General features: G+C 44.4%; 1 protein-coding gene across 2 annotated transcripts in view; it reads right to left on the reverse strand.

Annotated features, from left to right (window-relative positions):
- Window positions 1-125: 125 nt before the first annotated feature.
- The window catches only part of DRC3 (dynein regulatory complex subunit 3), a 70307-nt gene continuing 54863 nt past the window's right edge, over window positions 126-15569 (reverse strand). For both annotated transcript variants that reach the window (XM_033962830.1, XM_033962829.1), the window contains exons 10-13: window positions 15221-15291; window positions 7681-7807; window positions 7451-7582; window positions 126-740 (exon numbers count right to left, since the gene is read on the reverse strand). In XM_033962830.1, coding sequence (XP_033818721.1) covers window positions 630-740; window positions 7451-7582; window positions 7681-7807; window positions 15221-15291 — 441 coding nt within the window. In that variant the 3' untranslated portion in view covers window positions 126-629. The remainder of the gene's footprint in view (window positions 741-7450; window positions 7583-7680; window positions 7808-15220; window positions 15292-15569) is intronic.

The following is a 15569-nucleotide window of genomic DNA, read 5'->3' on the forward strand; positions in this document are numbered from 1 at the left end:
GGCCCTCGAGGACCAACATTGGACACCCCTGCCTTAAGTGGTTCACGCTTCAAGTTCCTGTTCAAACCAGCATGCTGAGTCAGACATTACACTAATGGTAATACTTTGGACTAGAGACAGACAAACAAACTTGAAAGAAACTTTATTCAGCCTTCCTGGTTAAGAGAAAGGGAAGGAATAAGGCAATAGCTCTGCTTTAAAGACACACAAGAAAGCTTGATCCTAGAGCTTCTCAAATATGCAGAAATGATCTTCCTGTATGCTTTCCGAAAAATAGCAAAACAGTGCTGGTCTTCATGTACCCTGTCCTGCTCAAACTGGGCCATCTCCCTATAGTTCGCGCTTTGAAGTACGATTAAGCGATTAATCAAAAACTTTAATAAACTTGATGTAGGTCCTTAAGTTATTCAAAGATGGGAAGAGGAAAAAAGAAAGAATCTTTGTACTAAAGGAATGCAACAAGCGTGCTCCTGTAAATATTTACATCCTTGCTGAGCTATAAAGTACCATTAACTTGTTTGGGTCCCTGGATGCCCTTTTTTAGGTTCTAGTACTGCCCAGCTCTGCCTCTTTCAGTGATCTCTGTCCTGCAAACAAGATCATTGACCTGACTTTCTCTCTGTTTGCTATTACATCGGCTCGGGCAATTCCAGGTCCTCCACATCCTCAATCAGGTGGTCAATGTACGCGTCAATTTCTCTCACTCGCTTGCGGTTCCTTTCTAGTTCATCCTTTTGACCCTGAGAGGAAGACGGGGAGAAGCATGTTCTTGAAGTTAATTTTCAAAAGCAGCTTAAGCGGTTACCAGAGATTCTGGAAGCAATTCCTCAGATAAATCTGTGGCATTACATTCTAGCATTGAGCCCTGTCTTATTTTACATTTAAATCATTTTTATTAAGGATTTTCAAACAATTAAAAATAACAGCATTACATAGTGAAAATATACCAACCATCCAAACGCATGTATTTAGAACCAATCCCAATCCCCTCCCGACTCCCCAACATCCCACCTACCCTGAGAGCAGCAACAGCAAATCAAAACAGTATGGTTGTGAGGATATAGGCAAAAGCATACATCAAGAATCCCAAAGTTGTTTTCTAATGTATGGGGTCAGTGTGGTGCCAAATGGTATCCAGCATTGGGTGAACAACTGTCCTGCACAAGTGGTCATGTCTGCAATGTCCCGTCTCTCCAAGAACACTTGGTTCAACATTAAAGATTGGGCCCTGTCTTATTTTAAAATATGGCTACTTCAAGAATGTTAGTGTAAATACATACTTGTCACCATAGTGTAGACTCACTTATTTTGGTATTTATAGACCACTTAAAGCCTAAGTGGTTTACATTCAGGTACTCAAATATTCTCCCTATCTGTCCTGGTGGGCTCACAATCTGACTAATGTACCTGGGGCAACGGAGCATTAAGTGACTTGCCCAGGGTCACCAAGCAGCAGTGCTGAGGCTGCAGCCCTAACCCCTAGACCAGTCCTCCACGCCACTTTTTAATAATGGCTGTGCCCTGGGTTCAATTCCTGGTTCAGGATTTTTTTACTCCTTTGGGTTGACTGTTAGGGTGCCAGGATGGTAGGAAGAGGGAGATGACGATTATACATGACTTTCTGGCTAAATGCAGGGTTCAAGGAGTAGTCCTGGTGCTTAGCCCCCCAATAGACTTTTGTATGATTGAGCTAAATGAGGAGGAGGAGGAGGAGAAGGGTTATAAAAGAAGAAATCCACAGCTGTCTGCTGCTGTAGAGAGTTGCGCGGGGACAGAAATCCCACCCGTCCCCGCCAAAGTCCCACCCGTCCCCACCCGTCCCCGTGAGGAATCCCTCCGTCCCCACCCGTCCCCGCGAGGAATCCCCTCCATCCCCACCCGTCCCCGCGAGGAATCCCCTCCGTCCCCGCCCGTCCATATAAACTTCAGAAATAGTTATTTCATTTAATTATGCTACTGAATTAAAGGCTCTGGTAGAAACCATTTACAAATAAGCAAAAAGACTTTATTAATTTGAAAATATTAATTGGGAAGAATACATACTTTGCAAATGGGTTTCTACCAGAGCCTCTAATGTTTATAAATTTTTATCAACACAACTAATATACTACTTTATCCTGAAGCAAAATAAAAAAAAAGAAATATAATTCTTTTCCTACCTTTTGTTGCCTGGTTTCTGCTTTCCTCATGTTCTCATTCAATTCCTTCCATCCACTGTCTCTCTTCCTTCTGCATCTTCCATTTGCTCTGTTACTGTGCCTCTCCCTTTCTTCCCCCTTCCAAATTGGTCTGGCACCCATCTTCTTCTCTCCGCTCCCCCCATAGTCTGGCATCTGTCTTCTTCCCTGCCAGCGTCTTCTCCCTACTCTCTCTTCCCCATTTCCTTTCAGCGTCCTTCTCCCCCCATCTTCCCCATGTCCTGTCAGCGTCCTTCTCCCCCCTCTGTCTTCCACATGGCCTTTCAGCGTCCTTCTCCACCCCCCCCCCCCGTCTTCCCCATGTCCTTTCAGCGTCCTTCTCCACCCCTTTGTCTTCCCCATGTGCTTTCAGCATCCTTCTCCCCCCTCTGTCTTCCACAAGTGCTTTCAGAGTCCTTTCCCCCCGCCCTTCCCATGGCCTTTCAGCGTCCTTCTCCACCCCTTTATCTTCCCCATGTCCTTTCAGCGTCCTTCTCCACCCCTTTGTCTTCCCCATGTGCTTTCAGCATCCTTCTCCCCCCTCTGTCTTCCACAAGTGCTTTCAGAGTCCTTCCCCCCCCCCGCACTTCCCATGGCCTTTCAGCGTCCTTCTCCACCCCTTTGTATTCCCCCATGTGCTTTCAGCGTCCTTCTCCCTCCTCTGTCTTCAAGTGCTTTCAGCGTCCTTCTCCCCCCCTCCTCTACCGCCCCGGGTGCAGCACAGCCGGCCAGGTCCCCTTACTTTTGTGGCACTTCCCCGACCGACTGACAACAGCCCCGGTCCAACAAACCTCCCTGCCCTTAACTGCGAATCTAAATTACCTTATTACAGCTGCTGTAAGAAGATAATTTAGATTCGCGGCTACAGGGCAGGGAGGATTGTCGGACCGGGGCTGTTGTCGGTCGGTCGGGGAAGTGCCACAAAAGTAAGGGGACCTGGCCGGCTGTGCTGCAACCGGGGCGGGGTGTGGCGGGGCGGACCGCCCCGTCCCTTGGTAGCCACTCGAACCGCGAGGCTACTCTCCTCCTTACCTGCACTGCCTGCAGCACAGAGCCAAACGGAAGTCTTCCCGACTCAGTCGCGCGGCTCTTCTCTCTACCTTCTCTGCTTGCAGCACAGAGCCGAACGGAAGTCTTCCCGACGTCAGCGCTGACGTCGGGAAGACTTCCGTTCGGCTCTGTGCTGCAAGCAGAGAAGGTAGAGAGAAGAGCCGCGCGACTGAGTACATCCAGCCCCGCAGGAACCCCGCGACCCTAGGGGCGTCCCCACGGGATCCCCGTGACCCAAAGGGGGAACCCGCGGGATTCCTGTCGTCCCCGTTCCCGTGCAGCTCTCTATGCTGCTGGAGCCACAATAAATTGGAAATGCAAAGGGGAGAAAAACTGCCAGGATTTAGGATCCGTCTATCACAGGGATCTCAAAGTCCCTCCTTGAAGGCCACAATCCAGTCGGATTTTCAGGATTTCCCCAATGAATATTCATTGAAAGCAGTGCATGCACATAGATCTCATGCATATTCATTGGGGCAATCCGGAAAACCCAACTGGATTGCGGCCCTCAAGGAGGCATCAAAAGGAGGGAGAGAAACTAATTCTGACACCAGCATTTCCAAAATGTGTAGATGTTTATGGTGAGAAATTAATCTGCACTGAGCCTCCGCTGCTTGCGTACATTTGCCAGCTCTGTACGTGTGTAATTACAAGCGCTTGTTACTGCTATTCCATACCTTCATCTACTTACCAAGTAGGTTCTGTTAACCAACCAGAAGTACACATTAGCTCCAGCACTGGGCTACTGCCGTTGAATGGCATTATATTTAAAGGTCTTTGATGCTGTGTGGGTAGTTGAGGGTCACAAATTAAGGGATGTACAGCAAGTGCTAAATTAAGTACAGTTGGATGCAAAAGTCAGCTGGTATGTTGCACAGAATCTCTAAATGAACTGATGCTGACATAACCTCTGAGTTGTACAAAATCACATAATTACGATAAAGGCATCTGAATTTAGGTGCCAATTTACAGAATACATTGATGTGGTACTTTTATGGACGTGCCCCTGTGTTATAATACATAAAAAGTAACAGGACGTGCAAATGTTTAGTCACACTTCTAGTTGATTCATTGCACCTTTTTGGTTTTAAGTTTTTAATACAGTCAAAAAAGTTTAATGATGTACCTGGCTTTTATTTCATCAGGTGAAGCCATGGTTGAATAAATGCTCTGACTAGAGCAGGAGTGTCCAACCTTTTGGCTTCCCTGGGCCGCATTGGTCAAAAAACGTTTCTGGGACTGCACAAAGAAACACTGCTGCAAGACAGAGGAGGGAGCCAGCAAGATGGTAAACATCTGGGAGCAGCAGAGAAAACCACTGCATCACCTTCGACCGGGGCCGCAGGTTGGACACCCCTGGACTAGAAGCTAACCGAAACTGGGGTATTTGATTTTGGCCGAAGCTAAAACTGGGTGGTGGCCCCCCCCTCGCCCAACTGGTAGCACATTCCATCCCTAAAAGTCACCCTCCCCAGGCCTACCTTGGAAGCCCTGGAGGTCTAGTGGCCTCATTGGTGCAGAAGCAATCATGAGTTGCTCTGGCCCATGCTGGCTCTGCAATCAGGTTGCTGAGACTGTCGCAGAAGGCCATGGCAGTTATTTTGAGATTGGAGCTGATGAAACTGAAATAAACTGTTAGCCCCTAACATTGACCCTTCTAACCTCTCAGCTTGTTGTTTTGCCTACCCTCAACAATTAGCGCCTCTATGCAGCTGACTGTCCATTTCAAAGTTTACTTTTATAAAGCAAGGAAAGCTTGAAAAAAAAAAAATTAATCTGTAAACACTTCTAGCTAACAATTTCAACTAACAGAAAACTCTAATCCAAGTGTCTGACATATATGAAACAGAATTTATTGTGTGTGTGTGTGGGGGGGTCGATCAGGAAGTGCCACACAGGGGGATGGGAGGGAGGAATAGGATTCCCTTATCTCGCTCAGAATCTCACTTTGCCGGCTGTGTCATTATCAAATCTCACCATATGAGCAGCACTACCCACATGCTGCCCGACACTGGCCCAGACTACTTCCGGGTTAGCTGTAGGCATCATGTGTGAGTCACTGCCAATACCATATCCCGAAGAAGCAAACCTTGGAGAGGAAGAAAAGTTGGGGGAGGCGTGAAAGGAACTTCAGGAAGGAAAGCTGGTGGCACAGGGGGAGGGAATGAAATTGCACATAATGGAAGGGAGCGATGGTGTATGAAGGGAGAAAGAGAGATTTCACATAGGGTACAATGAAGGGAGCGAGAGAGGTTTTGGACATGGGGGTTGATGAAAGGGAGTGAGATATACAGGATGGAAGGGAGAGATGGTGTATGAAGGGAGATAGAGAGATTTGACATAGGGTACAATGAAGGGAGTGAGAGAGGTGTTGGACATGGGGGTTGATGAGAGGGAGCGAGAGATATACAGGAGGTGGAATGGGAGGAGTGAGATGTTTGCTCCAAGAGCAGAATGGAGTGTTGGAGAGATGCCTGGAAATGGGAGTGAAGGAAGAGAGTGGAAGAAATGCTGGACCATGGGGGAGAATGCAGCAGGGAAGAGATAGGGAGATGCTGAGAATGGTAGAACCCTGAGGGGGAAGATAGGGTGGCAAGGAAACAGATAAGAGGATAGATATAATAGAGGGGAGAAATATGGTAATGGAGGGTTGAGGAAGGAATGAGATGGGAAATGTGAGAAAAGATGGACATTTGATAGGTAGCTGAAAAGTGAAATGATGAGAAGGGTAAGAAAGAGAGAAGTGCTAAACAGGAATGATCAATATGTCTGAGGGAATAGACAGAAGAGAATAGAAAAGACAGATGGATAGCAGCCATTTGAAGGAGAATTAGCAGACAACAGGAAAGCAGAAAAAAGAAATGAACCAATATGATGGAAAAATAAAACATCCAGACAACAAAGATAGAAGAAAAACATTTTATTTTAAATGGAATATGGTTAACAATTTGCAAAAAATATGGTTTAAATATGAACAAATAAACTTGCAAAATTTGCTAATTTTGTGCACAGAATTTTGAATTTTTTGCACAGAATTTTGCCAGGAGTAAACAAAGAGGTAGAAAGGGGTGAGAGAGAGAAATCTTACATATGGTGGAAGGGAGGGATGAGAGAGAGAGAGAGAGAGAAATGTTGGACATAGGCTGGGGAGAGAGAAAAAAAATGTTGCACAGCTCCACAAATTTGGAATTCAATATAAGAGAAGAAAAATAACTTAGCAAGTTTAAAAGTCTCCTAAAGAGCTGGCTATTCAAGGATGCTTTCCAATAGATTTGTCATAGCCTATAATAGTTTCAGGAAGACAATCTAATAGAATCAAGCGGGTATTTGTTCCCAAACCTTTTGTGACTTAACCCTCCCCTTATTTTATCTTCACTTTTAATTTTTTTTTTTTTAGAATTGTATTTATGCTAATTGTTGTTAACCCCTTCCCTCCTTACATGTACTATTGTACTAGTAATGAATGTTATGTTTGTTGGTTTTTAATATTTTACATAATTTTGGAACTTGTATAAATCGCATTGGATTTGGACTATGCGAGGTAATCAAAGAAACTAAATAAACTTGAAACTTAATGGAGGGGAAGAAGGGAGAGCTGCTGCATGGAGGAGAATAGAGAGGTTTGACCCAGGGCACAAGGCAGGGAGAGAGATGATAGACAGTGGGAAAGAAACAGAAATGTTGGATATGGTATGCATGGGGAAAGAAGAAAACATCAAATGGGCAGGAGACTCTGGTACGCGAGTTAACAGAAGACAAACAGAAACCAGAACCTGGGAAAAGTGACCAGACAACAAAAGGTAGAAAAAATAATTTTATTTTCTATTTTGTGATTACAATATGTCAAGATTTGAAATGTGTATCCTGCCAGAGCTAGTGTTAGTGAGCATGAGCTAGGACATAACAGAAAGAGGAAAAGTCTCTTGTTTACACCATAGCACGGTGTGGGGTTGGAGAGGGCAAAGGGTGGGGTGGGTGAAGAGGCTAAAAAAATAAATCCCATCAGGCTGTTTGATAAATCAATTTGCTGAATCGAATGGAAAACTTTTTCCCTGAATTGGGCAGCATTACCGTTAAGTGGATTGCATTAAAAAGTTTGAAAGCGTTATTTTTTCCAGACACACATTGGACGTGACTTTGAACCTAGGCCCTCTTTGGCACTTATGTCTGGGCATTATGTAAACAATGAGCGGTTCTGGGCGCTGCGCTCCTTTGTTACTTACTTTCTCAATGAGATTGCTGGCCCAGCTGTTGATTTTTGTGAGCATCTCATCTTCCCGGTTATCAATTTTTAGCAGATGTATGTCATGGGATGCGCCAACAGCATTGATGACTGTGTCTTTATCAACAAAAAGCTAATGAATGGAAAGAGCCAGCAGTAAGGCACACACATAGAGAAATCCAAAACCTAAGACTGTGTCAATGCAGCCAGCATCTGCATTAATCTTCTTACCATGATGCGCACATCATCTGGCATATCCTCGTCAACTACACCCTTTCCAATTTTCTCCAAGGTGTGAATGGCAATCTCAAGGAGCTTCTCATTGTGTTGATTTTCTAGGTCTCGAATCTGAGCCATGGTAAGCAAGAGGGTTAAGAGAGAAATGAGCGTGAAGGATTGGAGCCTGGCAGAGTACTGCAGTGTGACATGTCATCTCAAGCAGTTGTAGTAGCATGCCAATTCCGAGTTCATTGACTAAGACTGGATGTAGGATAAAACCTTTGGCCTGTCAGCTAAAGAGTCCCTTTTCTGCCTTTTAGCTGAGATTGAATAATGTTAATACTTTTTTCAGGGGGGGAAGTTAACATGCTACCCAACCCTACCTGGCATACAACTGTCAAAGCAAAAACAAGAATTCCATTTCTTTGCAGGTATAAGGGCACTAATAAAGTCTAAGAATTTCTTCTTTAGGCATAGAGTTGTAGAGAATCCCTTAAGAAGAAATCCTTAGACTTTATTGGTGCCCCTATACCTGCAAGAAATGGAATATATATATATATACACACACACTCACATGTATATAGGGTGAAGATAGTATGTACTGTATTTTTCGCTTCATAACACACTTTTTTTCCCCAAAAAGTGGGTGGAAAAAAGGGTGTGTCTTATGGAGCGATTATAACACCACCACCCCCAGTACCTTTTTTAATTCCAGCGGTCCAGCGCTGTATCAGCAGAAGCTTTCCACACTCCTGCCCTTCCCTCGCTGGACGGCTGCCTCCTGATCTCTCGTGGCAGAATTGCGCACAAGGCAGGCGCAAGCTTTAAGCATGCCTGCCTGGTTCCACGCCGCTCCCTGAATGGACAGCAGGTGGTGCTCTCGTGATGTGTAAAAAAAAAAAAGAGCTGTGACAGTGAATTGGCTGTTTATTCAGTTGGAGGGATACACTTTTTTGTTTCTGGACTGTATCTGATTCACTGTCACAGCTTTTTTGATGTGGCAAGAGCGCCACCTGCTGGATGTTGATTACACCCTTGAGGCAGCCTCCTAAGCCAAACACGTGTGTCAGGTCCCCGGCACACAGTGAATAAATGATAGAGACTGTTACATTAATATCTTAATAAATATTTTCTCATTTGACCTATCCCAGGTTGATGTGTACAGTTTCAACCCCACTTGTACGATTTCTAAAGAAAGTAAACGCACCCTACCATGATGCCTAAATGCTCCAAAACCATCAGCTGCATTGAATACCATCACAGAAACTCTCTAAATCTGTACTTTAACACCATTACAGATGCTCTTATATGGAAAACCATCACAGAAACACTCAAAACTCTATTTTGTACCACCAGCTCAGAAGCTCATGTATTGTAATTCCTTTACAGAAGCTCAAGTATTATAACACCATTACAGAAGCTCATATAAACTGCTCTGAATTGACTTCCCAGTCATTAGTAGTGGTATAGAAGCTTTCAATAAACATGGTGAAACATGAAGATCATACAACCTATCTAGTCTGCCCATCCATATTATCTAACTGTCCCAAGCTTGTCTGAATTACAATATGGTCTTTGTCTCTACCACATCCACCATAAAGAAGCAGATTACTCCTGAGTTTGTCCCCTTTCATCCTTCTCATAAAACAATAAGATCAGAATTCCCAGCAGATTTCTGTAGTACATTACTGATTCCTTCCATAATAAATCTGCAAACTAGCAAAATGAAATTAAAAGATTTCATAAGCTTTCCCCAATATTGAGATAGCTGGGGGGAATCCACTTATTCCTAGGATAAGCAGCATACACATCTGTTTTACTCCTTGGGATCTTGCCAGGTACCTGTGACCTGCATTGGTCACTCTTGGAAACAAGACACCGGGCTTGATGGACCTACGGTCTGTCCCAGTATGGCAATTCTTATGTTCTTATCCTCACTCTCAAAATTCCTTTTGTAAATAGGAGGATCCTAGTGATTAAAACATTGAACTACGAACCAGGGAAACTAGGGTTTAAATCTCACTGAAGTTTCTTAAAACCTCAGGCAAACACTTCAACGCTGCAGTACAAATTCAGACAATAGTCCTCTAGCATGGAGACCCACCTACTCTACCTGAACGTATAACTTGCCTTGAGCTCAGATTTGTGGAGAAATTAAATCCAAATCCAACCATCCCCCAACTGGAGTGTGCATATTTTCACAATTCATTTCCAAAATGAATTCAGCCTGCATGCATGGAAAAAGGACTGGAAAACAACTCACATTTATCTGAAAACCGAATCTACATGTTCTTCTATGTTGCTCTTCCCTTGGCCACAGAAATGCCTCTTTGTAATCAGGCTCGCAGTACACGCATTATGGAAATCCAGGTGTACTTTTAACTAGACCAAGTACAGCAAGTTTACCTAAATCAGGGGTGTCCAATGTCGGTCCTCGAGGGTCGCAATCCAGTCGGGTTTTCAAGATTTCCCCAATGAATATGCATGAGATCTATTTGCATGCACTGCTTTCAATGCATATTCATTGGGGAAATCCTGAAAACCCGACTGGATTCTGGCCCTCGAGGACCGGAGTTGTCCACCCCTGATCTAGACTAGGGATCTCAAAGTCCCTCCTTGAGGGCCGCAATCCAGTCGGGTTTTCAGGATTTCCCCAATGAATATGCATGAGAATGAGATCTATGTGCAAGCACTGCTTTCAATGCATATTCATTGGGGAAATCCTGAAAACCCGACTGGATTGCAGCCCTTGAGGACCGACATTGGACACCCCTGACCTAAATAATGGCTCTGACAATTCTCTAAGGTAAGGGTGGGCAACTCCAGTCCTCGAGGGCTGGAATCCAGTTGGGTTTTCAGGATTTCATCAATGAATATACATGAGATCTGTTTGCATATTCATTGGGGAAATCCTGAAAACCCGACTGGATTTCAGCCCTTGAGGACCGGATTTGCCCACCCCTGCTCTAAGGGGTCACTTTATAAAGGTGCCTGTGTAGGAAGTTCAGAAAAGATCTTATTTTATACAGATTACACAATAGGCTCCCAGAACCATCCCCAACAGAAATGATGCAAAAGGTACCCCTGCTCTGAAGAAGGCGAAACATCATGTGTGCATGTCCATCATTGTATTTTATAGTAGTGACAATAATTTAAAAAAAACAACAACCCTAGGACAGGTGTAGGGAACTCCGGTCCTCGAGAGCCGTATTCCAGTCGGGTTTTCAGGATTTCTCCAATGAATATGCATGAGATCTATGTGCATGCACTGCTTTCAATGCAGTCATTGGGGAAAGCCTGAAAACCCAGTCAGGTTTTCAGGATTTCCCTAATGAATATGCATGAGATCTATGTGCATGCACTGCTTTCAATGCAGTCATTGGGGAAAGCCTGAAAACCCGACGAATACAGCTCTCGAGGACCGGAGTTCCCTACCCCTGCCCTAGGATAATAACTATTGCTCATTAACACAAGGTATAGCTGACAAATGTTTGATGAGGTTTAACAACCAAGATCAAGCTACAAATGGCATGTCAGAGCACAAACGTCACAAAGGGAGGAAAAAGCCTCAGAAACCAACCTTCATTTACATTATAGTGGGTGAGTTCATGTCACTGACATAAAAAACCTCCCCATACATGTCTATCAAGACTCTGTGCAATACATATATTGATACTTGAAAGTCCAAAAAAAGAACCTATAATTTGCCAAACTATCTATCTGAGTCCCAAAGTTGGATCGTTTTTAAGGCCACAACATTTTATTGTATCACATCCATTTTGGTGATTTTTTCACATTAACCCCCTCTTCTACGAAACCACGCTAGCGGTTTTTAGCGCAGAGAGCCGTGCTGAATGGCTCGCGCTGCTCCCGATGCTCATTGAATTTCTATGAGCGTTGGGAGCAGCGCGGCTCCCCGCGCTAGAAACTGCTAGCGCAGTTTCGTAGAAGAGGGGATAAGTAAATTTTTGAAGCAAATCTTTGGAGAGTCTGGGGATTTATAACTTTATTTGTGTCCTCATCGAAACTACAGTGTGTGTCTTTTTGAAAAAAAGGGGTTTTTTTTGGTCACATTTAAAATAATTGAAAATAAACAAGACCTAATGATGTAAGGGGCAGGACTTATTTAGACAAACAGTCTGGTGCTAGTCACCTATGAGTTTCAAGTTTCAAGTTTATTCATGTATTTGATTGAATGCTTATCCTAAGATACTAAGCGTTGTACAATAATAATTAAAAACTTTTACAAACACAAAAAAATCAGACAATTTTTACATACTTAGTTATTAAAACCACATGGGTACAATAGGAAGGGGGGGGGAGAACTACAATATTTATTGAGAAAAAGTACATAAAAAGGGAAGTACATTAGGGTAGGGAGAAGTTAACAGCTTTGCTGGACTTAATCAAATGATTAAAGAAAACTTTTAAATTACTTTTAAACTTCTGTATATTTTGTTCGGATCTTAGATATATAGGAGTTGTCTGCCCAGGGTAAAAAGTGGAAAAACAATGAGTTCAGTTTACGCAGTCCTGAAGTATTTATTTACTTTTTAAAAATATGTTTTTAATTGAAAAATTTGGCTGAACCAACAGAGCAATACAAGGACATGACAAAACAGTTATAACATGACTCTTTGAAACAAGGCAACCAACTCAGCAGTAGAAAGTACTAGAAGCCCACGCTCCCCTCACCACTCTTTTAATATCTTTTATTATCTGATGTATTTCCATTTTAAATTTTATTCTTTGCTGTATGATCAGTTTTTATTTGTTGTGAACCGCCTAGAACCATTCCTGGTTAGGCAGTATATAAAAAATAAAATTATTATTATTTTATTATTGATACTGTGGCTTAATACAGACGCCAGTGTTTGTTTGTTTTGAGTAGGATTGAAACTTTGTTGCCAATTGTTTTATAGTTTCAACTTGAAAGTGTCATTGCTGGTGATACACCATAAATCCCACCAACTAAGAAAGTTTTGCCATAGCTGTTTCAATGTCTGGTATCCATTTGCCAGCTCGTTCACTCTGCTCTGGGTTCCCTGCAGCAGCTACAGCAAAACTTTGGCACTGGTGGGGTTGATGATGTATCACCAGCAACGGCATGTTTGTCACTACAGTGGTACCTTGGATTACGAGCATAATCCGTTCCAGGAGCATGCTCGTAATCCAAAATGCTCGTTTATCAAAGCGAGTTCCCCCCCCCCGAGAACCGGCATTGCTCCCCTCGAAGGCCCCCCCCCCCCGCGATCAGGCACCCCCCTGCCTCGAACCGGCACCTCCCGCCGCCACGATTGGGCACCCCCCCGCCACGATCCGAACCCCCCGCCATGATTGGGCACCCCCCCCCCGACACGATCCGACATCCTCCCGACACAATTGGGCACCCTCCCTGCCGCTTCTTACCCTCATCTGGGCACTCTTGAAAATCGGCTTCCTCCTCTGCTGGGCCTTGAGCATCTGAGCATGCTCAAGGCCCAGCAGAGGAGAAGGCCGATTTTCAAGAGTGCCCAGATGAGGGTAAGAAGCGGCGGGGGGGGGGGTGTGTGCCCAATTGTGTCGGGGGGATGTCGGATCGTGTCGGGGGGTGCCCAATCGTGGCGGGGGGTGCCCAATCGTGGCGGGGGGGGTGCTGGTTCGAGGCAGGGGAGGTGCCAGATCGCAGGGGGGAGTGCCGGATTGCAGGGGGGGGGGTGCTCGTAAATCGAGCCATGCTCGGTTTCCGAGGCACCGATTTTGCAAATGTTTTGCTCGTCTTGCAAAACACTCGCAAACCGGTGCACTCGTAAACCGAGGTACCACTGTATTTGCATTGCACAGTGTCTTGATAGACATATATGGGAAGGTTTTTTTAGGCCAGTGGTATAAACTCATCCATTAATTCCTATCACAATAATGTAAGCAAAGGTAGGGTTCTGAGGCTTTTCCTCCCTTTCTGTCTTGCTCTATGGCAGGGGTAGGCAATTCCAGTCCTCGAGAGCTGGAGCCAGGTCAGGTTTTCAGGATATCCACAATGAATATGCATGAGATAGATTTGCATCTCAAGGAGGCAGGGCAAGCAAATTCATCTCGTACATATTCATTGTGGATATCCTGAAAACTTGACCTGGCTCCAGCTCTCGAGGACCGGAATTGCCTACCCCTGCTCTATGGTATGGCTGCATCTCAAATACTGTATGCAATTCTGGTTGCCATAACTCAAAAGAGATATAGCAGAATTAGGAAAGATACAGAGAAGAGCGACCGAAAAACATAAAAGGGATGGGACAACTTCCCTATGAGAAAAGGCTAAAGCAGCGAGGGCTCTTCAGCTTAGAGAAGAGACGGCTTATGGGAGACATGATAAAGATCTATAAAATACGGAGTGGAGAGGAAAGATGTGAATTGTTTTGTTTACTCTTTCCAAAAATACTAGGACTAGGGGGCATGCAATGAAGCTACATAGTAGTAGATTTAAAACAAACCAGAGAGAATATTTCTTCACACAACTTGTAATTAAACTATGGAATTCATTGCCAGAGAATATGGTAAAATCAGAATAGCAAAGTTTAAAAAAGGTTTAGATAATTTCCTAAAAAAGGCCCTAACCCATTATTGAGATGGCTTGGGGAAAATCTACTACTTATTCCCAGAATAAGCAACATAAAATCTGTTTTACTCCTTGGGATCTTGGACCTGGATTGGCCATTGTAGGAAACAGGATGCTGGACAATTCTTATATGAGCCAAGTATATGTGACAATCAAGCCATTGTGACATCACTGGTGAGGTTGGCTCTTAGGCATTATGACATCACAATCTCTGCTCTGGAATGCTGCTACTCTGGGTTTCTGCCTGTACTTGAGACCTGGGTTGGCCACTATTGGGAACAGGATACTGGGCTTGATGGACCTTCGGTCTGTCCCAGTAGGGCAATTCTTATCTTCTCTCTGGCATGCTGTGTGTAGCTTGATATTAATTGATTGTTAAACCTTAATCAAATATCTGATTGTCAGCAATACCTAGTATTAGTGTCTGGCACCCTTCCTCCTCTTCCTCCCCCCTTCCCACGCCGCACGCGTGCCTTTTCCCTTCCCCCTCGTATCTTTTTAACTTCAGCGCGAGCAGCCATGAACTGGCTGCTCGCGTCGGCTTCGATGCTCTCTGATGTCACTTCCGGGACCCGCACCTAGGAAGTGACCTCAGAGAGAGTGCCGAAGCTGACGCGTGCAGCTAGTTCGTGGCTGTTCGTGCCGAAGATAAAAAGGTACGGGGAAGGGCGCGCAAGGCGGGGGGACGGGAGAGGAGCGCTACCGCCCCGGGCGCCGCTCACCCCTGCTACGCTACGGGTGGCCAGCGATGTGTTGGTGAAATTCTGCCTGACTAGCTTTGGAAATAACATGCAATAATTAAATTAGCCATCACAAAGCAGACTGTTAGTATAACTTTTATAATAGAAAGATATATGGTTTTCTATATCTCATGTCGGGCTGCTGCCATTTGCAGAGAAGTAGTCCTGTTAGACTGTCATGGAGATTTAAATCATTGCCAGTAGACTGTGTAAAGGATATTATCCCTGAACAATTTCGATAAATGTCACCGCTAGGTCGGAGACGTTCCTTTCAAATTCCTTTATTATATCCTGTAAAAGACCAAACCAGTGACATATTGATACAATAAGACTTTCAATCAAGCACCTTTTTGCACATTAAATCTCAACTGCACCATGACAATTCACAAGGAAGTTCCTGGCACACACGAGGATGAACCCAGTTCTGCCTCCTGAATATGAAATGTTATTTTGAAACATTTAGGGCTCCTTTTACTAAGTGGCGCTAGCGTTTTTAGCCCGCGCTAACCCCCGCACTACACAGAAAATACTAACGCCAGCTCTATGGAGGCGTTAGCGTGTAGCCCTAG

The sequence above is a fragment of the Geotrypetes seraphini genome, chromosome 11 (genome assembly GCF_902459505.1).
Source record: "Geotrypetes seraphini chromosome 11, aGeoSer1.1, whole genome shotgun sequence".
Classification (NCBI taxonomy): domain Eukaryota; kingdom Metazoa; phylum Chordata; class Amphibia; order Gymnophiona; family Dermophiidae; genus Geotrypetes; species Geotrypetes seraphini.